The sequence below is a fragment of the Acomys minous genome (assembly GCF_964271855.1).
Source record: "Acomys minous genome assembly, chromosome: 4".
Classification (NCBI taxonomy): Eukaryota; Metazoa; Chordata; class Mammalia; order Rodentia; family Muridae; genus Acomys; species Acomys minous.
This window is the reverse complement of record NC_140486.1, coordinates 76,926,111-76,953,434: the sequence shown is the minus strand read 5'-3', so window position 1 is coordinate 76,953,434 and position 27,324 is coordinate 76,926,111. Positions and strand designations below refer to the sequence as shown.

Genomic DNA, 27,324 nt, shown 5'->3' with positions numbered 1-27,324 from the left:
TCAAGATGGGTTAAGACAAAATGTACCAAGTCAACAGAGAAGGTTTCTTATATTAGAGATGCCTGAGCCAAGGATGGTTTGATAAGTTCCTGACACCAAACTCTCATTTCAAAGGAAGATGAGCTGGCACGCTGTACACTGAGGAAACACTGGAAACAGTCACAAAAGGAAACATGCTGAGCAGAAGGGCAGCTGAGCCTCCTCACGCAGCCACTGCCAATCAAAATGCTGCCATGAATGCAACCTCGATGACAGTGGACACTAGACCTGGTCCCCATTAAACTATGACATTTCCAATGCTTTTGCAGGCTAGCCTTTTGTATCAGGTTTGGAATGGAGACCTGCCAAACTTAACTAACTAGTACAGGACCAAAGCCTAGCTCAAGATGCTGACACATAAAGATCACTGTACTGTGGCTTACCATTCAGGGGCAAGCGAAGGGTGGCTCTAGGAAAACTCGGTTCAGACCCCATCTGCTAATCAAACACGTCTGAACTGCACATTACTAAACACAACCCTAAACACTCAAGTCTTTTACTGTGAGCCTCGGAATCAGAAACAAATGCTCCATTATAGAATACCCGAGACACATTCCACAGTTGTAAGGCTTTTTTTTTAAATATAAAGTTCATTGTTCTAAACGTTCATTTACAGTAGCCGCTCCAGTTAAAAAGCAAAGCGTTCCCATAAAAGATAACACGCACCCACAGTGGACATTTCTCCCATTTCCTGCACTGTCGCCTAGTTTCAAATACCACCAAATAAAAAGATCCCAGTCAGAGACGCAAGCTACGGCATTCTGCTACGTTCGACCGCGGCATTCCTAAAATAAGTGTGCGCAGAAATATCGCTCATGTGCACAGAACCTAAAAGCAAAGGCGGAAAGCAAAAAGCCCAAATCTCAGACTGATAAGATGAAGGGCTGCCATTTCTCAGAGACTCTGCCAGTTAAAATACAGAGTGGAGATCAAAACCTAATGGCTGACTGGGCTTCGTGCCTTTGCTATGTTGCAGGTCAGGCACCGCGGTGGGCATGGTGTCTCCCCTGAAGCACAGACTGCGTTTCAGAGGCATATTGAATACTCAGAGTTCAAACACACTGCCAAGAGGGAAGGAGGGGCTGAGCCAGAGGAGAGGGGGCAACAGGGAGGAATCCTGACCCTCCATGCCAAGAGTGGCCTACCAATCCCAAGACAGCTCTGCTTTCCTTTCCCTGAAATCTTGTCCTCTACGCTCAGAGCAAAGGGCCCAGCTGACCTATGCCTCTAGTCCAGATTCTAAAAGTGTGCTTTTGACTCCCCTGGAGACAGTGGCCAATGTCTGGAGGACAACTGGCCCCTGGGCAAGCACAAATGCATAGGACAGGCCTTATGTCCATAGCGAGGACAGGTCCAGCACAACAGTGCCTAGGCTGAGAAATCCCATTGGCGCTCTAACAGCATCAGTCACAACACTGGCATGCTTACACTATAGAGCAAATTTAATAGGCTCCCACCAATAAGGAAAAGCTGGAATCTCATGATCTTTAAAAATATTTATTCATTTTTATGTGTATGAGTGTTTGCCTGCATGTGTATCGTCTGTGTGTGAGCACGTGTGCGTGTGTACACATATATTTCCATCCACCATGTGTGTCTGGTGTCTGCAGAAGCCAGAAGGATCTGGAACTAGAGTTAACAGACAGTTGTAAGCTGGCCTTTATGTGCTGGGAACCAACCCAGGTCTTCCGCAAGAGCAGCAACTATCTTATCACTGAGCCATCTTCCCACCCTGGAAGGGTGCTTTACGCCAAAGGTAGATCGGGTGAGAGAATTCATCTGTAGCTCATTCTAGATCAATGGGCCAACGTTTTTGTCCCTTCCTCCCCATTAACATGTTAAAGCTCTAACTTCAACGTGACAGGACTGGCAGGTGAGCCTTTGGGACGTCCTTAAAGCTAGCTGCGGTCTTGGGTGGGGAGTGTGGGGTGTGGAGAAGGGACAGCAGGGAGCTGACTTCGGCTCTTGTTCCTGAGAGACAGAGAGAAGACCTCACATGAGCATCAAGGCGGCAGCTGCCTCTAAGATGAGAGAGGCCTCGAAACGAAACCTACATTAGCAGGGTTTTCATCTTGGACTTCTGGCCCCCAAGAATATGAGCTAGTTAGCAGAGACCTAGCAGTAGGGCTTGAGGGGTGTAACTAAAGCCAGGTCTGGGCTTTCTACGGCCCTTGATTCCCCAGACGCCAGCAGTCAGCAGCCCTGGGCATTGCCGTGAATATCACTGCACGTCAACTGCCAAAACAATCCATTTCTTAAAGAGCCAACCAAAGTAAGTTAGATAAAAACTGTATGGCTAGAGACCCAAGGCTTACAGAGATGGATCAGACCCAGGCCCCCTACACATACGTAACCAGTGGGCCCTTACATGGGGGTCCCCTAGTAAGCTGAGCGAGTGCTGTCTATGCCATGGACTCTGTTGCCTGCCTTCAATCACTTTGCCCTAAAGGGTCTGCCCAGCCTGGCCTCAGTGGATGAAGAAGAGCTCAGTCCTGATGCAATTTCATGTGCTGGGGTGGGCTGATGGGGAGGGCTCCCCTTTTCTGCAGACAAGGAAAGGGGGGGGAATAGAGGGAAGAGGGTAGGAGGGAGGGACTGGGAGGAGAGAAGAGCAGGGGATACAATCGGGATGCAAAGTGAATATATAAACTAAAAGTAAAAGTTTTTAAAAGTTGAATGGTGAAAAAAAGAAAAAACCTTATTCTTAAATGGGAAAGTTCCTTTTCTGTGGGAAAGCTATTCTCTCTCTTAAGTACTTAAAACCAAGCACCACAAGGGTGGGGCTTATTTCCTCAGTAGGCTTGGCCTGAACTGTGTTCTCTTCCCTCCCTGAACACCAGGCTGTTAAAGTACGCCGAAAACAGTTCGCTGTTTGAATGACAATGACCAAACGCACATGAAATTCTTACCTTCCAGGACAGGGTTGGACTGGAGAAGCTGTTCCTTTACTTGGTTTACTTCCGCTCCTTTTCCACACACGGCTGCGACATAGGACATGACAAGCTTGCTGGCCTCTGTGGGGAGGGAACAACCGTGTTGATTATAAAGAAACTCTGACTCATACTGGGAGAGGGGATTCGCTAGCAGCATTTCCAAGCATCGTTATTTTTGAGTGGACACATGCTTGGGAAACATTTCCGGCTGTGCATTTTCAACCAACTTTTCGTCAGTTCAGTTGGAGTATGGCTTGCACGCGAAGCTTCTCCCTGAGTTGTTAAAATGAAAGCCAAGTTACACGGTCAACAGAAAACCTCAGGAGAATCACACTGAAAGTAATCAAGCACATACAACTACGCTCTGTACATAATTCAAGCCAAAAATAACTTGGCCATCTAAGTGTCTTTGCCAAACGTCTTTCTAAGTTTAAAAGAACTGCTTTCCTTCAAAATACTTTCTAAGTCAAATTAGTTTGTTCACAATTAGGCCAGTCTGATGACTTTTCACTTCCAAAAGTGAGCCGCTAACAGGAGGATTTACAATTCTTCTGGGGCAGAGTCCTTTTTGTGGACTTTACAAGTCTCCTGAAAGTCAAGCTGATGAAGAGCCTATCACACACAGCAGACAATTCTTAGCTCACATGAGGGCAGGGACAAGGTCTGTTTGTTTAATTCTTCTTGCCATCCAATGACTCTCAACATCTTCTACACAGAACCACCTCTTTTAACACTTCAGTGCAAGGGACATCATATCAGCATGTGTTCAAAGAGAAGGTGCTCCAAGGTCAATGAATGTAGGTCCTCCCCTCCAGTGAGGGAGGTATAGTGAAGCAAGTGTCCCTGCCAGGAGCTTCTCCGACCCTTTCTTGTGCTCCCGGATGTTGTGAAACTCCAAAGGGGGATCTAGAATGCTGCGTTTCCCTCATGTTTATTTGCCATGGAGTCTGTTTCCCGCCCATGTGCCTAGTGCCAATGATCTATGGCCAACATCTGGGAAACGCTCGTGTAGGTGCCCTGAGAACAAAACAACCTGGTCTGGATCCAGCATCGTCTCAAATCTTCAGTTAGTGCCACTGTCTATGGGCAGGAAGGCCTCCACAGGTCAGTGAGGATGAGATAAGGCTAGCCCAGCATGGCTGTTTCTCATGGGAAGCTGTATGATGGATTACACTCCTATCTCCCCAGAGCAACCGTAGATGAACACGCTGAACAGCGCTTGAATGTGGATGTGGACTCCTGAGCAATATAGCAGGATGTGAGAAGCACCAAGAAAGCTACACGGGTCACGAGGCTCTGGCCGCCTAAGGTAACGCTCCTCTGGGAGCACTAGCATTTACAGCATAAGACAAGGAACAAACCGGTGAGCCTACGACCTACAGCTAGAGGGTGGGTGCTCCTCAGGGACTAGAGTTAAATCTCCATCCAGTCTCCTTTCTGGGTAATCCAAATGGATCCATGCACGTCCCTCCAGCAGTCTGTGCTGATCGGCTGCTGCTACCTCCCCTGGTGACCACAGAAGCGCAGTGATATCACGAGATAGGCTTTATGTAAAGTCCCCAAGCACGTGTCCCACTATCCTCAGGGTTAGTGTCAGGATTGCTGTGTAATCCCTGCACTTCCCTTTGTCTTCGGTGGCCAAGTTTCCCTCTACCCTCGATCTGAAGTGAAACTCCTCTCTCTAGATCTGCCGGATGCTGACATCCTGGCTGCTGGGTTCTGGGCTCTGCCCAGGATCTCGAGACCTGATGTCTATACTCCACATCTGCAGTCAGCGCCGTGCAGCTCACTTCCTGGCCCTGGCCCTTCTTTTCATATTTTTTTTCTTCCTGTCTTCATAGTATCATCCTTAGCCCCGCCCCACACCATTACATGCATATATATAGTAGGGATCGCCTCCCTTTTTTGAGACATGTTTCTGCTCTTTCTACTCTTTACAAAGCTAGCAAACTGAAATCTATTTAGATCAAAGTAACCGTCTTAAGCACAGCATGCTTTAGATAAGCAGGTAAGTTTTCTGTACGCTAAGCTGACACAAAACCTAGGCCCAGACTGTTGTTGACTCTGGAACTATGGAGGTTTCAAGTCTTCAGACTCAGCCACAGTGACTCCTCTGGAAATCCTTTTTTGGTCCAGATGAACTTAGGGACAAACTGCCTTGGTGGGGAAGGGGATGGAATCAGAGCCCACTCAGACTGCTGTGCCCTCTTGGAGGCATCTGGAGAAGCCACAAGGAGATCTGAGAGCAGATCTCTTGGGATGCCCAGTGAGCTTACATCACCTATTAAAACGCACAGAACCTACAGAGCCTACTAGCATGTAAAGATGGCTTCATTAAATAGTAATGTGGGTGCTTTTACTAGCTTTAAAACACACTTAAGCAATCCAAAGAGTTTTTAAATATATTACAAGGATATAGCTCAAATTTTAACAACGTGTTTCTAAGTTGGTAGAAAGTATCTATGCTCACATTCTTAATTACCTTCAGGAATTCTACTACACGGCTCATTTTAATAATTCATTTGTGGAAACAGGAATTAAAAGTAAATTTTTCCAGGAGGCCAGGGAGACAGTTCAGTGGGTAAAAATGCTTGCTGCTCACGCCTGACACAGTCCCTGCAGCCCTTGCAGAAGTCACAAGATGGAAGGTAAGAAGTGACAGCTGCATTTGTCCTCTGACGGCCACACCCATGCCCTCACACACAAACGCCTGCACGTTTCTTTTTCTTTTTTTCTTTTTTCTTCAAACAAAGCCATGCTGTCTAAAAGCGATAACTCCTGCATTTTTCTTCTTCTCTCTTTGTCTTTAAATTTTTGAGACAGGGTTTCTCTGTGTAGCCTTGGCTGTCCTGGACCCACTTTGTAGACCAGGCTAGCTTCGAACTCACAGAGATCTACCTGCCTCTGCCTCCCCTAGCGTTGGGATTAAAGGCGTGCGCCACCATGGCCAGCTCCTACATTTTTTTCTCACTGACATAATATCTGAACTTTAACTCAAGTAGTTCATGAGACAGCTGCTACTTTAAAAAGCAAGGGAGGAAGGGAGGGAGAGGGGGGGGGAGAGGGAGAGGGAGGGAGGGAGGGAGGGAGAGAGCGAGGGAGAGAGAGAGAGAGAGGAAGAGAGAGAGAGAGAGAGAGAGAGAGAGAGAGAGAGAAAGAGAAAGAGAAAGAGAGAGCAAGTGCATAAGGACAAGGGCAACAAGCCAAGCCAAATGGTGTGTGTCCCTTGCCGGGAACAAGAGACCACGCTTATCACATGAAGATTTCCATTTCACTTCCTTTTGGCTCTAAAGTTCAAATAAATTTGAATGTGTATTCAAATCTTTCTCTATAAAATCCAGCTCTTCATGTAATAGCCCCTATAAGGAAGCACACAGTGCTGAGGACAGGAAGATTTGGGTATCATCTTCCAGAGTCCAGTCCAGTTTCTGAATTGCTGACTGGTAAACTTACAAATACAGATTCTGAAACCCGGCAAAATGGGTCAGGCAGCTTAGAGTCAATTGTGATGGCATCGTTTTTATCTGGCCCAGGCACATTCACGTTGGTGTGTGCAGGAAGCATGCACCTGCAGGTCTGTCGGCGGTTACACAGCACAGGGGTTCCAAGGCCAAAACCTCTGCTCGTAGAACACGGCAGGGCACTGGAGGCTTAACACACATTCTGCATTACCAGACAAATGACCTGTAATAAGATGCTTCTGTTCAGAATCTCTATGCTGTAATTAATTTCTACAAGGAGTGAAAGGGGCTTATAGAAGATAACATATTCTGGAGACTTTAAAGTACTATAGGGGGGCTGGAGAGATGGCTCAGTGGTTAAGAGCACTGTCTGCTCTTCCAGAGGTCCTGAGTTCAATTCCCAGCAACCACATGGTGGCTCACAACAATCTATAATATAATCCGATGATAAAGTACTCATATACAATAAATTTTTAAAAAATTAAAAAAAATAAAGTACTATAGGGGTAAAAAACAACTAACTTGTCTGTATTCATGGCACTTGGCATTGGGCTTTGAATATGGTATTCCATATGTATCCCATAACCAAAATTAATATGCGTTCACATAGGTGGATGAAACAGGAAAGAGAGATACTTGTAGTCTTGAAGATTTTTATCTTCAAGAATAGGATCTCCTAAGGCACCAAACCTCTGCCGTTCCCCAAGCAGGCTCTGCTTGGACCCAGTTTCAGGACTGGGCACATAGGAGCCACGAGTCTAAGCAAACTGATTTAAGCTTTTGGTCATAAAGCTTTAGTAAATTTGTCCAGGAGACAATAGACATCGGTCACAGTTGTGTTTATGGATGCATGTAATAACATGTATGTCATATAAGGTCAGACAAGTCATGTCATGTATGTCAGACTGCAAACAGAAAGAGACACACACGGGGTGGGGGTGAGGGGGGCCCTGATATGTCAAAATCAATCAGACAGGCAAACAGGAACTACACCAATAATAACAAAAGGCAAGAGGTAGGGGTAAAAAATACAGTCATAGGGACAGTAACATCGCTTAATGAACAAAAGAGCCTGCACTCAAGCCTGGCAGCCAGAGCTCCATCCTTGTGACACACGGGGCAGAAGAGAATCAATCCCCACTGGTTGTCCTCTGACTTCTACATGTGTGACACACAAAAACAAATAAATAGAATGTAGAAAAGGGAGGGAGGGAAGGAGGGAGAGAGAAAGAGAGAGAGGGGCGAGGAAGGAGGGATGGAGGAAGGGAGGGGGGAGAGTGAGAGAGGGAGGGAGGAAGGGAGAGAGAGGGAGGGAGGGGAGGGAGGGAGAGAGGGAGGGAGGGAGGGAGGGAGGGAGAGAGAGATACAGGCTTTACTACAAGAGGAGTGTGCCTAGTAACATTTTCACTGAAATAAAATCGTATGTAATCTACCTCCACAGAGAGCCACAGAGTCTCTGCTGATTCATATAAAATACATGTGTCAGGAAACAACGAAACAGAGTGTGGTGCATCCTGGCCTTGAGCCTGCTTGGCTGCTCTGCATCAGTGTGTGTGTCTTCAGTGCTCAGGCCACATAGTAAGCCAGAGTGCCACCGCAGAGGAGGTCCGAGAGCCGTCGCACACATGAACTGGACCCAGGTCGTTTGGGGTTTGCACCCAAAGGTCTAACTGAGCAAGGCAGGCTCCAGAACTCTTCCTGAAAACACGCCTGCTGAGCTCCTATATACTGCAGAGCCGTAATGCTAGGAACGGATAACTCAGAATGTTTGCTTATGTCAGGATCATGGCTCCAGGCGCAGAACGTTCCTGTGTCCCGGCAGACATGCAGATCTGATGGCTCCTTCATGTGCTGCCTCTGGGCCCTCTCCTGAGATCTGAAAAGTTTGCCATGAAGGATCTGAATTCACAGGAGTGAACTCCCAAGTTCGCTGCCTAGAAATAGTTGGGCATTTTTAAAAGGCATAATGAATTTTTTATTTAGCACAGCAGTGATGAATTAAACAGCACCCCCAAAGCACTCAAAGAGTTCATGCCTCTCCCTAAAAGCCCATATTATATAACTCAGTAGAATAAGAGCGTCTCCAGTGTTTACGACCAATAACATCATCATCTGCCAAGGGGGTTTTATGACCCAGTTAAATTAATTACTTCATATAAAATGAGCCCTCTGACACTCTGTGGTGGTTCTATCTAAACTGCTAAGTATAGTTTCTAAATGAAAACACCCTATGTACTGTACACTGTACATTTCAGACCCGCTGTAAATGCCGACCTATTCCATCTAGTATACCTACTAACAAAAGTTAAACAGCTGCATGTATGCAGAACTAAAATTAATAAACTTATAAATAAAATGATGTGCTATTTCAAGTGTAGTCTGGCTTCTCTCTGCCATCTGAGTCAAGATGAAACCCTCTCCCCAAATTCCTTATAATACAATCTTATTTTTTTTCTCATAAATAACTTCACGAAACAGGGACTTATAAAAACACACACAAATTCTGAGCTCTGTCCCTTTTTAAAATCTCATAACAACTTAAAATCACAGTCAACAGCACTCAGGGAGGCAGAGGCAGGAGGATCTCTATGAGTTCAAGGCCAGCCTGGTCTACAAAGGGAGTCCAGGACAGCCAAAGCTACATTGAGAACCCCTGTTTTGGGAGAGGGGGAAAAAAAATCACAGTCAACCTGGAGGCAATTTTTCTATGACCAGTTTTGAAAAGAAAGAAACACAGAGAAAGACGAAATAGTCAGTGAGAACCGGGAGTCTGTGCAGGAACTGGGTATGAAGAGATGCCGTTGAGCTGTGCAAGTGAGGAAAGGGGCTTGGAGGTTAGCTCCTCCCTGGAGCGCAGCTGAGTGGGTACAGACACAGCAGCTCGGAGTACAGCACACCTCGCACCCACAGCAGGAGGCGCAGGACAGATGCCTGCAGCAACCTCAGGCAATGTTAGAAGATGACCCAAGGCCCAACCCTGCTGAAAGCCAACCAGCCTACAGACCCTGCCAGCCCAGCCAGTCAGCATGGCCTTCGCCTCACCTAGCTCTGAGAGCCCCGCCCAGCTTCCGGCTGGAGCAGCATCTATGATGTTTGTTGCAAAAGGGACCATCCTGCCAAGATGCATGCTGTTCCCAGACCTTGAGGAAGGGACCATCCAGGAGAGCAGATGAGGAAGGAAGGACTACAGGTGACCATCAAGGCCACGAAGCCAGCATGGCAGCTACTGAGCCAAAAACACACACAAGGGAGTTGGAGCCCATGAGACCAGGTGCTCTACTAATAGAATGAGGTGGTTTTTCCTCCCACAAAGTCTGACCGCCAGCGCCGCTGCAGGAAGCAGCCCCATCCACCTCCACTCTGTGTCTTACTGAGGAAGAGTGCCAAGCCAACCGAGAGATGGGCCCTGGCTTCGGGAACAAGAGGCAAAGTCACCAGTTGTGAGAAGGATGCCCTCCATCGCCGGGGTTAATTAGGAGCCTACTGACTTCTTGGAACATGCTCCCAAGGAGGCAAGAACTGGCCAGGGCCAAACAAAGTGACCGCAGTCCACTTCTAATGACTCCCTCGGGAACACACTGATACAGTCGGAATGCCTTAGGAGAAACAGAAAGCACCAGTCGCAAAGAGGGCTGAGTAAAGAACTCCTTCCGAGGGAAAACAGAAAGGAAGTTGGGAGAAATGAACAGGTAGGCTGCTGGACAAGGTGAGGGAGAGGCACGAGAGACAGCGGAAACACAGACGCCTGCCTTGAGGGCTACCTCACACCAGAGAGAGAAACTAAGAACTAAGCCAGCAAGCGAAATGAAACATTTTATGCTTGTAAAGCTAAAGAAGCAAGCAAACAGGCACATGGACATTTAAATAGTTTTGTGTTGTTCGCCACCATTGCCATTGGCCATCCTGAAGAGACAAGATGGCGTCTAGGACCTAACTTCACTTTGCGAAGGGACGAGAGTAAATCATTCCCCAAGGTGACTGTCATGATAAAGTTCTCATAATTGGAACAGGCAAAAAAAAACAATGCCCATAAGAGAGATTGGCATATACAAAAGAGAGGACAAGAGACTCCTTAGAATGGCTATGAATAGTGCACAGGGTAAATCAGGGCTGGTGGCTTGGACCACCAGAGGCTCCATGTGAACACAAAGAAAGAAGGGAAGAACACCCTAGCATGGGGGAAGATTCCAGAGAAAGACTGATGGGAGCGGACGCGGACCTGAGTGCTTTCGAGATGGACTCAGTAAGGCGACTACGCAACTGTGGGAAAGTTTCGTTTCTTAATCAACCAAGACTCATAAAGTGTTAAGTCTGATCATTAAGTCACATGTAAGATGGACACACTTAAAGCCACACTTCTGCATACTCAAAGGAAGGGCCAATTATGATATTTCCATCTATAAGCATTTTACAGAGAAATGTGAAAATCATCCTCACCACCCCCACCCTCAGTACCACCCCCCACTACCACCACCTCCACCACCCCCACCCTCAGTACCACTACCACCACTGCCACCGCCGCCACCACCACCACCACCACTGCCGCCACCGCCACCACCACTGCCACCACCACCCTCAGTACCACCACCACCACTGCCACCACCACCACCACCACCGCCACCACCACCACCACCACCACCACTGCCACTACCACCACCGCCGCCATTGCCATCCTCACTACCCCCACTCCACCACCACTACCCATTTGCCTTTCTACTTGTCAAAGAAACCAGCATCTGCTACAGTTTTATCCTTTGCAAGTCTCCGGGCAAAATAGAGTACCCCCGAGTCTTCCCAGAACGAAACCACCCACCCCTCATCCTGAAGCACACAAAGAAGCACAGCCTGGCCTTGCCGGCCTCAGACAACATCTACATAACCTCAGTTCTTTAGGATCAAAAGACTCTAGAACGGCAGCTCTCACCCTGTGGGTCCCGCCCCCTTTGGGGGTGGTGTGACCCTTTCACAGGGGTTGCATATCAGATATCCTGCGTATCACACATTTGCATTAAGATTCTTAACAGTAGCAAAATTACAGTTATGACGTAGCAACGAAAATACTTTTACGGTGCATATGTTTGTGGGGGAGGGGAGGGCGGAGGCATCACAACCACAACGTGAAACTGTGCTCAAGGGTCGCAGCTTTAGGAAGGATGGATGAGAAACTGTGGTCTAGAATGAAGTGGCGCATGGCTGGTCTCTTCCCTCACTTTCTAGCTGAGACGAGATACGGTATGGTTGTAATTGCCACAAGCCAGAATAAACTGGCACCTCATTGGGAAGCGTCAACTCCCTAAGGCCACACAGCCAAAGAAAAGCCAAGCCTTGATACAGCCAAAGATGGTACCCAAAAGAACTAGAATCCACCCCTGGGCCTGCGCTGGCTGCACCCTCATGGCGCCCTGTCCCCTCACATGTCCACAGAACGCCAACCGTGGGCATCACAGCCCCGTTTTACTGCTGTCACTAAGCAGCATTTGCCTACCACAGAAGACAAGGTCAGTTTAGTGGTGGCCTCACCTGTTTTTCCTGCTCCACTTTCCCCAGTAATGAGAATACACTGGTCTTTATCTTGATCACGGAGGGACCTGTATGCTTCATCTGACAAAGCAAAGCTGCAAGAAAAAAAAAAAAAACGTGGGAGATTCAGATGTTAGTGTTTGCTTCTCAGTAAGTTCCTCGGTAAGTGATCTGCTTCGAAGAATAGGTAAATCATCACATTTTACTTCTTCCCAATTTTTAAAATATAAAAATCAAAATATCTATCCTTTCTGGCCCATTTACCTTTACTCATGCATTCTCTACAAAGCAAGTGACACAGATTTAGTATAGTTTTAACCCTCGTGCTTGTGTGTGTGTGCGTGTATGTATGTGTGTGTGTGTGTGTTTGTGTATGTGTATCTTTCTGTTAAAATCTAGGTAATTCAGAGAACTAAGAAAATGTTACATTGCCATGCCCTCAACTGGATAATATTGAGAAAATACTCAAGCATTTCAACATAGTAAGGAAGCCATTATCAATTTATGGAAGCCTCAATATAATAAAGAAAAAAAAAGCTTTTTTCCCAAACATTAGAAAAATGACAGAACTTCCCCATCACGACACCCAGGCCAGTCGGCTGACCTGCCCCTCCCCAAGCTGCACCAACAAGGTCAATTTCCCTCTTTCTAGCTCATGGAAAAAAATAGAAAAAACCCTGGGCAAGATGATAAGTATTTTTGCCAAGTTCCTACTTCTCATTTATTAACAGGTTCTTTACTGCAAGTGGACTGGCTGTCCAGAGCATGCTGAGAATATAAAATAGTAGTCAGCCTCTTTTGTGAGTTCTCAGTCGCTCAAGCCTAGTGATAACGCAGAAAAGCACTGAGACCAGGACAGGGACCCTGAGAGAGAGGAGGGACTGGAGTTAGAGAAGAGAAATTTCAAGGGGCAGCAAATTAGTCCCAAGGAACGTATTTGCAAGGCAAAGAGCTTCTAGGCATAGATAAAGACCTCTCAGGGAAGGAGGCTGACACTGGGCTTGCGAGCAGCTCCACACTGCTAGGAGGTATACAGAAGGGGACCTGGGAGGGGGTTGGTTACACGGGGTCCACATTAAGAGCAGAAGGTATCTAGGAGTCAGGATGATTCGCAAGAATGGAAAAGCCAGTCCTGAGCTCGGACCAGTTCCACCAACTAGAATTTTCCACATCCCACTTATGCTTCCTCATTTTAAATCTCTCAAAACTGGCGCAAACTGGGATGCACCTTCATACCAGCAGCATGAAATGACAGACACAGAACCGACCCTGCTCTTGCTTACAATGCCAGTGCATCTGACTGGGTGTGAGGAGGGAGCACGGAGAAAGCAAGCTAGACGCTGGGTCACTAGACACAGGGAGCTCAAACACAGGCTAAGTTCACCTATCTTATCTCCTGGCTAGACTGTTATTGTGGTCCAAAAAGCAGGCTGCCCCGTTCTCACTTTGTAACCCTCACATCAACATAGCTGTGGCCTTGCACGGAGTAAGTAAACTCAACACACTGCTGAGTAAATAAAAGTGTGAATAAAAGTAAGGAGAGGCGGATGAAAAGGAGTACAGTGAAGGCACTGGGGCGGGAATCTAATGGGCTGTGCCAGGCGATTCAGATTTATTTTACGTGTATAGATCTTTCCTTTGCATGTGTATGCTCCATGCTCATGTCTGGTACCTGCAGAGGTCAGAGAGGACATCAGATCCTCTGCAACTGCATTTACAGATGAACTATCACGTGGGTGCTGGGAACTGAGCCCTGACTGTCTACAGGAGCAGCTCTTAACCACTGGCCCACCTTGCCATCCTCGGCTCTAGAAGACGCATTTGAACAGTGGGACACAACTCTCTGCCCACGGAGGTCGGTCTTGTCTCTGCATAATCTAAGCCTTGTTCTTGGTCTACAGTCGTTCAGCGGCCTCTGCATCCTTTCCCTCGCATTCTGATTCCTCAGGTGGAAACCAGTAACAATTCTCTTCACCACCACACCAGAGAAGGGGGCACTGAGGAATACAGAGGCAGGGCACGTGCTAGAACTGACTCCCAGGCCACAGATGGACAACTTACCACCGTCTACATGACCTCCAACGGGTCACTTGCACTGGCCAAAATGCCCATGGACAAAAGGGACAATGTGGCCAATGGTTTTAGTTAAGGGGATTAAAGTATATGCAGGTGATTTTTAGAAGTACCAGGACCTGGATAAATGCCAGAACAGCTTTCTGTGTCACAGCTGGCTACCTACATGAGCTGCTATCCGCTTCCACAACATAAGCTCCTGCATGGTAGAGGCTTCCTAGCCAATTAATCTTTGTGCCATGCATGCAGCTTTAAATCTAAGGTGCAACACCTCCAGCGAAGAAAGGGAGGGATGCATGGGTGCATTTTCTCCAACCAAAGGTGATGAGTGCCATAAAAACAGTAAATATGTAAAAACCCGTTTTCTCTATGGTCTTTATTGGAGGAAGGAAAGCACAGCTTTGACTTTCTTGCCAGCCTGCCTCCCCCTGCCTCATCTCTCCAACTTCCAGACAATAGTTCAGAGATGCCACTTTCACTGTCATCTTTGGCAAGCGACGCAGGGAGGCACATCCATGACAGTAACTACAAATGAGGTTTCCCAAGCACCCAGATTTACTGAACTCTTCTTGGACTGTCAGATACAGGCCTCTGTTGGTGGTTCCGGGACTTGGCTTAGCTTTGTTTCTGTATTATTATTAGATTCCCAAATAATGAAAAATCACTTCAAATCCATGTAACAGCATTTGGCCCATAGATGCACACACACAAAAGGCTGGGGGAAATGACCAAGAAATCCTGCCAGGGACTTACTGCGGGCAAAGCACCGGTGCTGAACACTCGCTGTTTTCTGTCTGCCCAAACAGAAACACAATTATCTATGAAGGTTCCCCGCTCCCCGCATCATCTACCATTCTTCTTCCCGACTCTCCCCACGCACCCCAAAATGGTGGATGCTCAAGCTCCTTATATAAAAGGATGTTGCATCTCCGAATAACCGGTCCATATCTCCCAGAACACTTTAGTCCGTCTACAGATGACTGCGGTGCTTCCTATAAGCTCGCGCCACCAACAGCTGTAGCATGTGCTGTGTGCGATAGTGATGAGAGAGAAGCCTGCGCAAGTTCAGCGCAGATGCCATGTGCTTTCTCGGCACTTTTGATCCAAGGATGCTCCAGTCCGTGAATACTGAAAACCAACAGTACCTAACTGCTTAAAATCTTGATTTGTCTTATGGAAGGTGTAATTTTAGCATAAGAGAAAAAACCTAAAAGGGGATATTTCTTCTTTTAGACTCCAGAAAGTGACTGATCTCTGCCCCCCCCCAGGATTTCTCTTGTAGTCCTGGCTGTCCCCAAGCTCTCTCTATAGACCAGGCTGGCCCAGAACTCACAGAGATCCTTCCTCTGCCTCCTGAGTGCTGGGATTAAAGGCCTGCGCCACCACTCCCAGCGAAAGTAACCAATTCCTAATTGGCACGAAAATTTACCAAAATAGTTGAGCACTTTGAGAGCAGGCTCGCTCTGTGACACAGCCACCTCAAGCCATGATAATGCATCTCATTCAATCCTCACAGACACGAACCTCCAACTTCTGTTTTAAATGGCCAAAAGAATGCCCCCAAAGAACACACTCCCTGTCTGAGTGTGCTCCTCTTGCTCCCTGGCAACTCTGCACACACTCATCCCCAAGGCCACCATTTATAAACTGAAGCCATATGCCAGGCCTCTAACCTCTCTATAATTAAGGAGCCTAAATAAACCTCTGGAGCAGCTTTAGTTGACAGCAGTCATGGCCACGTGCTCCTCGTTATCCTGTGGCACGTCAGCACTATTTACCGCACATGAGGATGAGCCATGGGGACTTAGGATGACAGCGTGGGGGAGGGGCATGATTTCTGCCCAACCCCACTAAACCCAGGGAATCACCCACCTCCTGTACCCTCAACTTAAGCCTTGAGCATGAGAGGACTTCCTGATCAGCCACGCAGCTGCATGCTGAGCGCCCAGTTGTGCCTAGCAAGCACCAAGACACATCCACTGTGCACTCCCAAACTGCTCTGTCTCCTACCATGTCTCGGTTTCACAAGGTTGGTTTGGAGCTCATCTGTTATTTTCTGTGAGGGCAGAATGGTGGGTTGCAAGTTCCAAAGAGCCCAGCTGGTACTTTTGTTCCTCGTCCGCCTTATTTCTACTCCAGAGCGTTAATCATAGCGGTTCCGCCTGCGTTGACCATCAGGGGCAAAGGCAGGGCTTCCGTCTCCACACTCCCTGCTCTCCACCCTGCCACTTCCTTGCTCAGTTCGTCTCACCTCAAGCGCAGAGCCGAAAAGAACCCTGAGCCACTCGAACGCGCCATCGCTACTACCTAAGCACACATGCCCAAGAGCACCCCGGGCTTCAGTCTCCCCAGCTTGGAAACACGCCCGGTCTGTTCTGAGCACTCTCCATCAGACCTCTGTTAACTAGTGTTTAACAGAATACAATCTGCCTCAGAAATCTCTCCTCGACTCAGATAACTGTTGCTATCCTCCTGTTTCAAACACTTTTCTTTAAAAGCTCTCTCTCTCTCTCAAAGCGGCATTCCCTCCCGTGGGATCCGGAATCCCAGAGTTGTTCAAGCACACGAGGGAATTCCCCTCCTCAGTCCAGCTCTCTTCAAATAAGCTCAGTTTCAACATCCTCTTCTAGAACCCAAATCCCAACTGTCTCCTTTCCTTTCTAACTCTAGCTCAGCTCTGACATCTAAGTGTTTCTACATTAAGTTACACTCCCCCCCAAAAAATGTGTATAATAAAATTGCCTAAGCCCCACCTGCCAAACCTAACTTGATTTTGAGCCTGATCAAGAGGCAAGACAGCCCACAAAAAAACACGAGAGGGCTGGAGAGATGGCTCAGAGGCTAAGAGCGTGGCCTGCTCTTCCAAAGGTTCTGAGTTCAATTCCCAGCAACCACATGATGGCTCACAACCATCTATAATGAGATCTGGTGCCCTCTTCTGGTGTACATGCAGGCAAAATACTGTGTATATATGATAAATAAATAAATCTTTTTTTAAAAAAAGAAGACACAAGAGAGAAGAAAAGGGGAAAACGTAAGGCTTTGCTTTCTGAGGACAGCCCCTAACTTGGCCTCCTTGTAAACTATTTTGTAAATACCTTCATATCCTTAACCGTTTTGCACTGTTAACTCAGACATGTTGACCCTCTTAGAAAATATCACTTTGTTATAAATCAGTGTTCCGGCCGTCCACCAGGCACTCTACCACATCATAAGAGACAACGTCATTCTTACAGTTGTGGTAGTTTCGTCTTGGGCAGTTTTCCTGCACTTTGGCCTATGCCAGCACAAGCCTGCAGAATTCACTTATTTATACCACATAGTTACCTCCTCACAGCCACACTGGTTAGCACCCTAACAATTCAGGCCTCTGAGCAAGACAAGACAACAAACAAAAGTAAGTCTTTCTCAAAGGAAATGAGGAAAGGCAAAATGTACACAAGGAAGTGAAGGGGAAGGAGAAACATAGAGGGCAGGCCTGGAGCAGCCGCAGCCGGGTGGTGTGCGGGCCTCAACACCGCAGTTTCCACCATGGCACTACAACACCGAGTCTGCGGCTTCTCATAGTTTAAAGATTTCTACCTGAAATCCCCAAAACACTAAAGTAACACAGTGTTACAACCAAAATTTAAAAAAAAAAAAATCCCCCCTGCTCCCCCCCCCCACAAAAAAAAAAGGGTAGGAAAGAATAACAAAAACAGACCAAATCAAGCAAGTCAACCAAATCAAATCAAATAACAAAAACAGACCTAATTGATAAAGGCGAGGTGGGGGCGTGGCTCGGCTGGGCTTGCTTGGCCAATAAGAATGCAGCCTAAGGTGGAACCCTAGAGCAACAGAAACTCTATGGAATCCATGAGACAGTAACCATAGCAAAGACTCCTAGTTATGGGGGAACAAGGAGCCCTTTCTGTAAACAGGCCAGGCCTCAAGTAGAGGGATGGAGACACCAACCCACCCAGGAAACCTCTGACCTACAGTTTGTCCTGCCTGCAGTGTGCAGGGACAGGAGCCTAGCAGAACTGTCATCAAATGCCAGAACGATGTCATCCAGTAACTGATGGGAACAGATGCGGAAGTCCACAGGTGGAGTTCGGGAAATCCTGCGGAGTGGGAGGAAGGACCGGAGGAACCAGAGGGGACAGGGACACCACGAGAATCAACTGACTGAGACCTGTAGGGGTCGGACCTAGGTCATCTGCATACGTGTTATGGCTGAGCAGCTTGCTGTTCTTATGGGCGAGGGCTGTCCCTGGCTCTCTTGCTTACTTGTGGGACCCTCTTCGCCCTACTGAATTGCCTTGTCCAGCCTTGATGTGCCTGGTCTTATTGTAGCTTGCTACGTTGTGTTTGGTTGATATCCCTGAGAGGCCTGCTCTTTTCTGAGGGTAGCAGGGGAGAGGGGATGGGGTGGGGGAGGGGTATGACACACGGGTGGGGGGGGCGGCGGGGACTAGGGGCAAGGGAGGGAGGGGAAATTGCAGTTGGGATGAATATGACTCCCAAACACACACAAACCAGGTGTGGCAGGCAGCACATGCCTGTAATCCTGCCACTCAAGAGGTTAAGGCATCAGGAACAGTCCAAGGTCATCCTCCTGTGCAAGGAGAGTTCAAGGACAGCCTACGACAACATGAGAGCTTGTCTCAAAGAAACACAAACGGTAAACTGAGCCGCCCTCGTGTGAGAATGGATATAGAAGTCAAGATACACTGCCTACAGGAATTATACTTACAACAACTGGGTTTTTGATTTTTCATTTTAAAAAGAAACCATACTTTCTTTTTCTACATTTAAACTCAGAGAAAGCCCCAAACTCCCGTCCCAATCAGAAGAGCACCGCACCCCAGTACTACAAAGCACAGTGCCACTAAGATGTCCTTGTAATGATCTCTATCTATGATTTTCTAAAACTACTTTTAGCTCCTTTAAGTTCTAAGTTCATATAGAGCCACAGGCTGAACAGAAGTGGCCATCACTCTTTGGGCTGCCTTAACTGGAAAAGTTGTGTCTCTACCGGCCACCAAACAGACAAAACATCACTGTGATGAATCCAGATGAAGACATGGTGCTCTGTACTGACATGAGCCGAGCATGAAATGGAAGCTTAAAGTGCGGGATGTGACAAACAGGCTCAGTGCTCTCCATCACAACACACCACCCCCAACCCCGGCGTCCATCGGGTCTCTCCATATCTTGTCACTCAAAAATAAATGTTAATCTTTACAGTCAGGTGTAACCACCAGGATGGTAAAACCCCAACTCCTCGCGTGTGCTATGTTTCAAGCATGATAAGAATATCCACATGGCTTGACTGCACTCTCTCTAATCCAGCTTTAGATTTAATAAGCACTGCTTTCTATCTACGAAGTTCACGTGCTGGTCACAGAAAACAGTCCAAGCTGGCTGAAACTATGAACTCCGTGGTAGAGAGCTTGCTTAGCATGCATGAGGCCCTGGCTTCAACTGCCAGTACTAAAATTAACTGACTGACTGACTTACTGACTGACTGGTTGACTAAAAGGGCAATCTTCTTTTGAGATTTTTAAAAATATATTTTATTAATTTATTCATATTACATCTCAATAGTTATCCCATCCCTTGTATCCTCCCATTCCTCCCTCCCTCCCATTTTCCCCTTACTCCCCTCCCCTATGACTGTGACAGAGGGGGGCCTCCTCCCCCTGTATATGTTCAAATGGTATCAAGTCTCTTCTTGGTAGCCTGCTATCCTTTCTCTGAGTGCTACCAGGTCTCCCCATCCAGGGGGCATGGTCAAATATGGCGCTATATCAGAAAACTGGAAATAGGTCTTCCTCAAGACCCAGCTATTCCACTCCTTGAAATATACCCAGAAGATGCTCCAGCACACAACAAGAACATTTGCTCCACCATGTTCATAGCAGCCTTATTCATAATAGCCAGAACCTGGAAACAGCCTAAGTGTCCCTCAGTAGATGAATGGATAAAGAAACTGTGGTACATTTACACTATGGAATACTACTCAGCTATTAAAAACAAGGAATTTCCAAAATTTGTGGGCAAATGGATTGAACTAGAAATGATCATAATGAGTGAGTTAACCCAGAAGCAGAAAGAGTCAAATGGTTTATACTCACTTATATCTGAACACTAGCCCAGGGGCATGTCCCATGAAAGTCTTCACTTACCAGGAAAGTGGGTCAGACGGGAGGACATCCTATTGGGACTCTAGGTGAGAGAAGCATGGGAGAATGGGGAAATAGAAGGATCCAGAGGGTCCTAGAAACCTACAAGAAGAACATTATGATGGGCAGATCTGGGCCCAGGGGTCGTGCTCAAACTATGGCACCAGCCAAGGACAATATGTGCAGTAAACTTGAGATTTTTTTTAGAAATTTTGCTCACAATACTCTTAATACAAAAATGCTTAGGGTCATGTCCAAATTCTCTGGAGCCCATTATCAAAGTCATAATGGAAATCGTACAGTTTCTTCAGTCCCAACAGACTGGCCTGGGATGAACACACAATGGAACGGGCAGCTGTCCTTCCACCTGGCAGGGGGCTGGAGAATGGATTGGACCAGCGATGGCTCTATTCACAAGTGAGTACAAAAGCCAGGAGAGGGGCACCAGGAAGCAGATAAGAGGCTCGGGGAGACTAAACCATCCCAGGAAGGAAAAGGACTGGACTCAGCTTTGAAAGCCACGCGGAGGAAACAGCTGCCTTTGTGGCCTGGAAGCCGCATTTGGGGATTTTATAGCAAATCTGATGGGTCACCGAGGACTTCTTTCAGAAAACTTGATTTGTTTTAAAGACATCCTGGGCTTGACAAGAGGTCAAAATGAGACTAAGTCTAGCTCCACTTCTTTACAGGCCTTTGCTACTGTGGAGAATGGGCCTGGGCAGCCTGTGTCATCCCCTTGGTCACTAACACGCAAGGTTATGAAGAGGGCGGGACAAGGGCGGGGTCCCTGGTGAGTTCCCCATGGGTGGAGCACTTAGAGTGAGGACTCTAAAGTATATGATCATGACAATATACTCTCTGGAGGCCTAAAAACAAGAAAGACCCTCCAAGCCCCACAAGGGATGGCAATGTACTTCTCAGGACACCCAGAAAATAGAGAGAAAAGTGGCTTTGGCTGGCGAAGCCTGGAAAGTTGTGAGATCGAACCCAAGCCATAAGCAAGGACAGAGGCCAGGAAGGAGCAGAGGGCTGGGAGGAAATCATGTTATTTCCCCTCTCCAAAAATTAGCAAAACCACACATGACTTGGAGGAAAGAACATACACCACATAGCCCGCACTCTTATTTCAAATCCAATTAGCCCTCGGGTATTTTTAGGATCTCTTCCAATAAGAAAATTCTAACAATCGTCTTTTATTCCCCAATTCTCATTAAAATAATCACATCTGCAAGAACAGTCTTTGCAGCTCCAGGTAAACACAGTTTAAACACATTCCTGGCGCAAACGTGCCAGAACTTTAAAGGTGTTATTATTCACGCGTTGCAGGACGGCTCTCTCACAGCTTCTAGGACTCTATCAGAGGCAGCTGCCCTGGAAACCTATGCCAGAAGAGTTAATCTAAAGACCTTTCCCAAGGAAACTCCGCCGTTTTAACTAGAGAGCGCATTAGGCTCCTAGGCCCGCATCCCAGATAGTTAGGTTGTTCATTAAAGCAAGTCCCTCATGTTCCCACATCCCAGTATGAACTGCTCTGAACCGGCTGACTGATGACCCTGTGCAGCTGTTACCTCCAAAGGGCACAAAGGCTCAGACAGCACAGCTACACACTAACCAGGTGGGCCCCAGGACAGCCGTTCCTTCTCTGCGGTCAGCACTGAGCTGGGAGACACAGCATGCTAAAGGGGCACACGTGTTGGTAATCAGACAGGCCTTGATTGGGTGGGAAGAGATGGCATTTGAACCCAGAACCCCAAGTGCATGCCTTCTGTGGCTTTTAAAAAGTGCTCCACAGAAAAGAAGTGCAGTTCTAAAAGCAAACTATCTGCGAGGCTTGGCTCACCCATTGAGCCTTGGGGAGCTGTGTTCACAGCGCGCCCTGGGCAATGTCCGCAATGTAGCAGGTGCTCAGTGAAGGACATCTGGGTAGGTGTTATCAACTCAAGGTCACAGATGGATCTGAGAGAACAGGTAAGGAGCCACTTCACAGGGCTCCATTGGTTCTGTCGCCCAAGTCATGGCTCGAAGGATTTCCACAGAAACGTACGTGCTCTGCTCAGTCACAAAGAGTAGCAACAGTAGCGCATCTGAGGATTTCCCAGGCAACCAGAACAGGCTGACGGGAAAGAAGACCACAGCCCAAGAGGTTTTATAGTCCATCTGTTCAAATTAGGATGCAAATCGGAGACACATCATTCAGACTTCTACATAGGAAATACGTTCCCTTAGGACAGCCAAATTCATGTTTTCATTTTAAAGAGAAAATAGATTTGGGTGAAGGGTGGAGTTGGAAGATGGAAGTTCAGACTTGAATTTGGCTCTGGTCGCCAAATGACATGGTAATCGCAGGGGCTCCAGTCTCTGTGGGCGTGTCTCCTTCTGGAGCTTCTCCGCCTTTCCCTGGCCCCCTTGTCTGGCCTTCTGGTCGGCCTCCTCAATGGGAGCAGGGCTTCCCTCACAAACGGAGGCAAGTTCAAGTTTCTGGGTCTGTTCTGCCAACTATTTGGTAGTTATGTTTTATGGTATCTTTTTCTATTTAAAAAAAAAAAAGCTGAAATGTCTGCATATCAAAAAGTCCACCATATATGAACAAGTAGACCCAAAATGCACAGCCCTGCTTCTCCACTGGTTTCCTCCTCCGTGCTGGAGGGATTCCAAAAGAGAAAAAGCAAACAAAGGAAAGAGGCAGGGGGAACTCCTGGAGAGTGCTAGCTTCCCCCTCTCTGCACCCCCGCTAAGGATTCCGCGCAGGTCGTGAGCACAGCCATGCCGTAAGTTCTAGACAGGCACCGCAATACTGAACATCATCCCCCACATGAAAGCAGAAGCCAAAGGCCCCGGAGCGCAGACTTAACCCTGAGGTCGTCCAGAGAGGCGTACGGTATGGGCTCTGCAGGGCGCCCCTGAACGTTTCTGCTACAGAACAGAAGTGCTTATGCAAGGTAATGTTCTCAGGACCAAAGCCCCCAATGTGAGAAACCCGAGATGTCAAACTAGCCAAGCTACCCCACACCCAAGCCAACCTAAAGGGGGGCTGCACTTCTAGCTAACACGCAGAGACTGTAAGGCAGTCACTAGGCTGCCGGCTCCTTTCCTGGCCCCTCTCACTAGAAGTCCCTGCCTTACACACACCATTCGTGCTAGGACCCTCCACTTGCACCCTCTCTGTGTGTCTGCTCAGCCTTTAGTATATAATGTCAGCAGTTTGGAGGGTTTCTTGTATACAACTTCTCCTCTCTCCTCTCCTCTTCCCTCCCCTCCCCTCCCCTCTTCTTCTTTTCTTCTTTCTCCTTCCCTCCCTCTCTCCCTCCCTCCCTCCCTTCCTTTCTCCTCTCCTCTCCTCTCCTCTCCTCTTCTCTTCTCTTCTCTCTCTCTCTCTCTCTCTCTCTCTCTCTCTCTCTCTCTCCCCCCCCCCATCCCCCACAAATATCCAGGACATCAGGCATTGTTCAGAGCAAGTTTCTAAAACGATACCTAATACATTCTTTCATCTTATTAGTGAAAAAGACAGATTAGAAATTTTCCAGTTTTAACTATTTCAAAATGGGCAGACAAAGGTGGAATTTTTAAAAAGTTACTTAGGTAAGCACCTGTAAGTATATTTCATACGTTCAGAAACAAGATACTTGATTGGTTTAAACTTCTTCAAGAAGACTCAGAGTGGTGGTGCACGCCCGGTAATCTCAGGACTTGGGAGGGTAAGACAGGCTAGCCTGTGCTACAGAGAGCCTAAGCTTAAAAGGGGTGACAAAAGAAGAAACCTTTAGAGAAGTGGGTCTCTGCTTTACTCTCTCAAAACAAGAAGGTTTAGGGAGATTTGGGAATTCTCCCTTAGCACTAATGTCTATAAATGCTGTTTGAAGTCAGGGGCAAACAGTAACCTAAAACCTACATGTTAAAGGCAGTCAAAGTATGTTGACACTGCACTCCTACATTGTCATTGCTACATTAATTCTTTTGTTTGATTGTTTGTTCCCAGAGACAGTTTTGCTGTGTAGCCTTGGCTGTCCTGGCACTACTGGTATGTAGATTGGGCTAGCCTTGAACTCACAGAGATCCACTTGCCTCTGCCTCCTTGAGTGCGGCAATTAAAGGTACGCACCACCACATCTGGCTCACTAGGCTAATTCTTGAGGTAGAAGGCAAAGGCTGTTAAGAGTCTCCTTCAGGGCTAGCAGAAAATAGTGCCCTGTCCATACCCCTCAGCTGAGAATGCCTTCCCTGAGTTCCCTACACACCCCAAAAAAGTAAGGTCACCTCTCTATGCCCCCCACCTTGGACAAATAATCACTTTTAGCCTAATCTTCTGTAGCCAATATTTATCAAGTGACTGCAGTCCACTAGGACTCCCCCAGCATGGGAGGGCTGTGAAGACGGAAGCAAGGCTGCCAACCCCAACCTCCCACCCAGATCTCAGACCCTCAGGCCCCGGAGTCTCACTTTGTCTTCATGTCTTCTTTTTTGTTGTTTTAAGTTTTTCAAACTAGGGTTTCTCTGTGTAGCCTTGGCTGTCCTAGACTCTTTTTGTAGACAAGGCTGGCCTTGAACTCAGAGATCCATCTGCCTCTGCCTCCCAGTGCTGGGAGAGAGGTGCATGCCACCATGCCCAGCTTCATTCATGTCTTTTTGGGTTTGTTTTGTTGTTGCTGTTGGGTTTTTTTGTTTTGTTTTTGTTTTTTGTTGTTGTTGTTGTTTGGTTTTGGGGTTTTTTTGGTTTTTGGTTTTTCAAGACAGGGTCTCTCTGTGTAGCCTTGGCTGTCCTGGACTCACTTTGTAGACCAGGCTGGCCTTGAGCTCACAGCGATCTGCCTGCCTCTGCCTCCCGAGTGCTAGGATTAAAGGTGTGCGCCATCATGCTGGCTTCATTCACATCTTCTTCAATATTGCTTATTGCCATGGCTTCCTTTAGATAAAGGCCTCCACGGGAGGGCGGAACCTCAGCGTTCGCCAGGGAAATCATTGAGATCTGCAGACACTGGCACTGGGAATTTTTGCTGGAAAATGTACTAATACATCTTCAAAGCCTCCAAATCGTTCAGAAGACTCCTGAGCGCTGCCTAGAAAAGGCCTGGTGGTGGCCCTGGCTCTTCATATTGGCCAGCATCCTTCCTGCCACTGAGGCCTGACACACTGCTGAGGCCAATTAGCTTAGTGACATGTCCCAGAATGGTGGCAGAGGATCCTCACCAACAGCAAGGTCAGCAGCAAAAAGTAAAACCTATTGATCTAGAACAGAGCCACCTGTCTCCCAACAGGGAATCTCAATGCTCTAGATCCACAGCTATAACTTTTTTTAATAATCCTTTCTTTTTTATTAATTTATTCAGATTACATCTAAATTGTTATCCCATCACTGTATCCTCCTGTTCCCCCTTCCCTCCCGCTTTCAGCCTACTCCCCTCCCCTAGGTCTATGACAGAGGAGTCCCTCCTCCCCCACTATATGGTCATACGCTATCAAATCTCATCTTGGTAGCCTGCTTATTCTTTCTCTGAGTGCCACCAGGCCTCCCCACCAAAGGAAGTGGTCAATTATGGAGCACTAGAAATAATGTCTGAGTCAGTGCCCACTCTCCACAGTTGTGTGGAGAATGTCCTGTCCATTGGCTAGATCAGAGTAGGGGTTCGATGTTTACTGCTTGTATTGTCCTTGGTTGATGCAGTAGTTTGAGCAGACCCCCCCTGGACCCAGATTCATCCATCATGATGTTCTTCTTGTAGGTTTCTAGGACCCTCTGGATCCTTCTATTTCCCCATCTCCTATATTTCTCTTACCTAGAATACTAATAGGATGTCCTCACATCTATCCCAATCTCCTGGTAAGTGAAGACTTTCATGGGACATGCCCCTTGGGCTAGTGTCCAATTATAAGTGAGTATATACCATGTGAGTATTTCTGCTTCTGGGTTCAGTATGATCATTTCTAGTTCCATCCATTTGTCCACAATTTTCTGGATTTCCTTGTTTTTAATAGCTGAGTAGTATTCCATAGTGTATATGTACCACGGTTTCTTTATCCATTCTTCTACTGAGGGACACTTAGGCTGTTTCCAAGTTCTGGCTATTATGAATAAGGCTGCTATGAACACGGTTGAGCATATGTCCCTGTTGTGTGGTGGAGCATCTTCTGGCTATATTCCAAGGAGTAGAATAGCTGGATCTATTCCCAGCTTTCTGAGAAAGCACCAGATAGATTTCCAAAGTGGTTGTACAAGCTTGCATTTCCATCAGCAATGAAGGAGTGTTCCCCTTTCTCCACAGCCTTGCCAGAATGTGGTGTTGCTTGAGTTTTTGATCTTAATCATTCTGATGGGTGTAAGATGGAATCTTAGAGTCGTTTTGATTTGCATTTCTCTAATGACTAAAAACGTTGAACATTTCTTTTAAGTGTTTCTCAGCCATTTGATATTCCTTTGTTGAGAATTTTGTTTAGTTCTGAGCCCCATTTCTTAGTTGGGTTACTGGGTTTGGTGGTCTTTTCCCAGTCTGTAGGCTGTCACTTTGTTCTACTGATAGTGTCTCCTGCCTTACAGAAGCTTCTTAGCCTCATGAGGTCCCATTTATTAATTGTTGACCTTAAGGCCTGGGTTGTTGGTGTTCTGTTCAGGAAGTTGTCTCCTGTGCCAATGTGTTCCAGGCTCTTCCCCACTTTTTCTTCTAACCGATTTAGTGTCTCTGGTTTTATGTTGAGGTCTTTAATCCACTTGAACTTGAGTTTTGTGCATGGTGATAAATATGGGTCTAATTGCATTTTTCTACACGTAGACATCCAGTTAGACCAGCACCATTTGTTGAAGATGCTATCCTTTTTCCATTGAATAGATTTGGTTTCTTTGTCAAAAGTCAAAGTGACCATATGAGTATGGATTCATTTCTGGGTCTTCGGTTCGATACCATTGATTAACAAGCCTATTGCTGTGCCACAGCTATAACTTAAGACAGAGAAGACCACACAGACAGACAGATAGACAGACAGACAGACAGACAGACACACACACACACACACACACACACACACACATTGATGTGTACTACCAACACTACTGAGAAAAATCTGTCTCAGCAGTAACTCTTCAGACCCAAGGGAGGGGAGTGTCAGCGCGCCTACAGAAGTATTTGATTACCAGCTCAATCT

General features: G+C 47.1%; 1 protein-coding gene across 3 annotated transcripts in view; it reads right to left on the bottom strand.

Annotated features, from left to right (window-relative positions):
* The window catches only part of MYO1B (myosin IB), a 173,529-nt gene that overhangs the window by 77,520 nt on the left and 68,685 nt on the right, over positions 1 to 27,324 (bottom strand). For all 3 annotated transcript variants that reach the window (XM_084778430.1, XM_084778431.1, XM_084778429.1), the window contains exons 4-5: positions 11,954 to 12,048; positions 2,949 to 3,053 (exon numbers count right to left, since the gene is read on the bottom strand). In XM_084778430.1, coding sequence (XP_084634556.1) covers positions 2,949 to 3,053; positions 11,954 to 12,048 — 200 coding nt within the window. The remainder of the gene's footprint in view (positions 1 to 2,948; positions 3,054 to 11,953; positions 12,049 to 27,324) is intronic.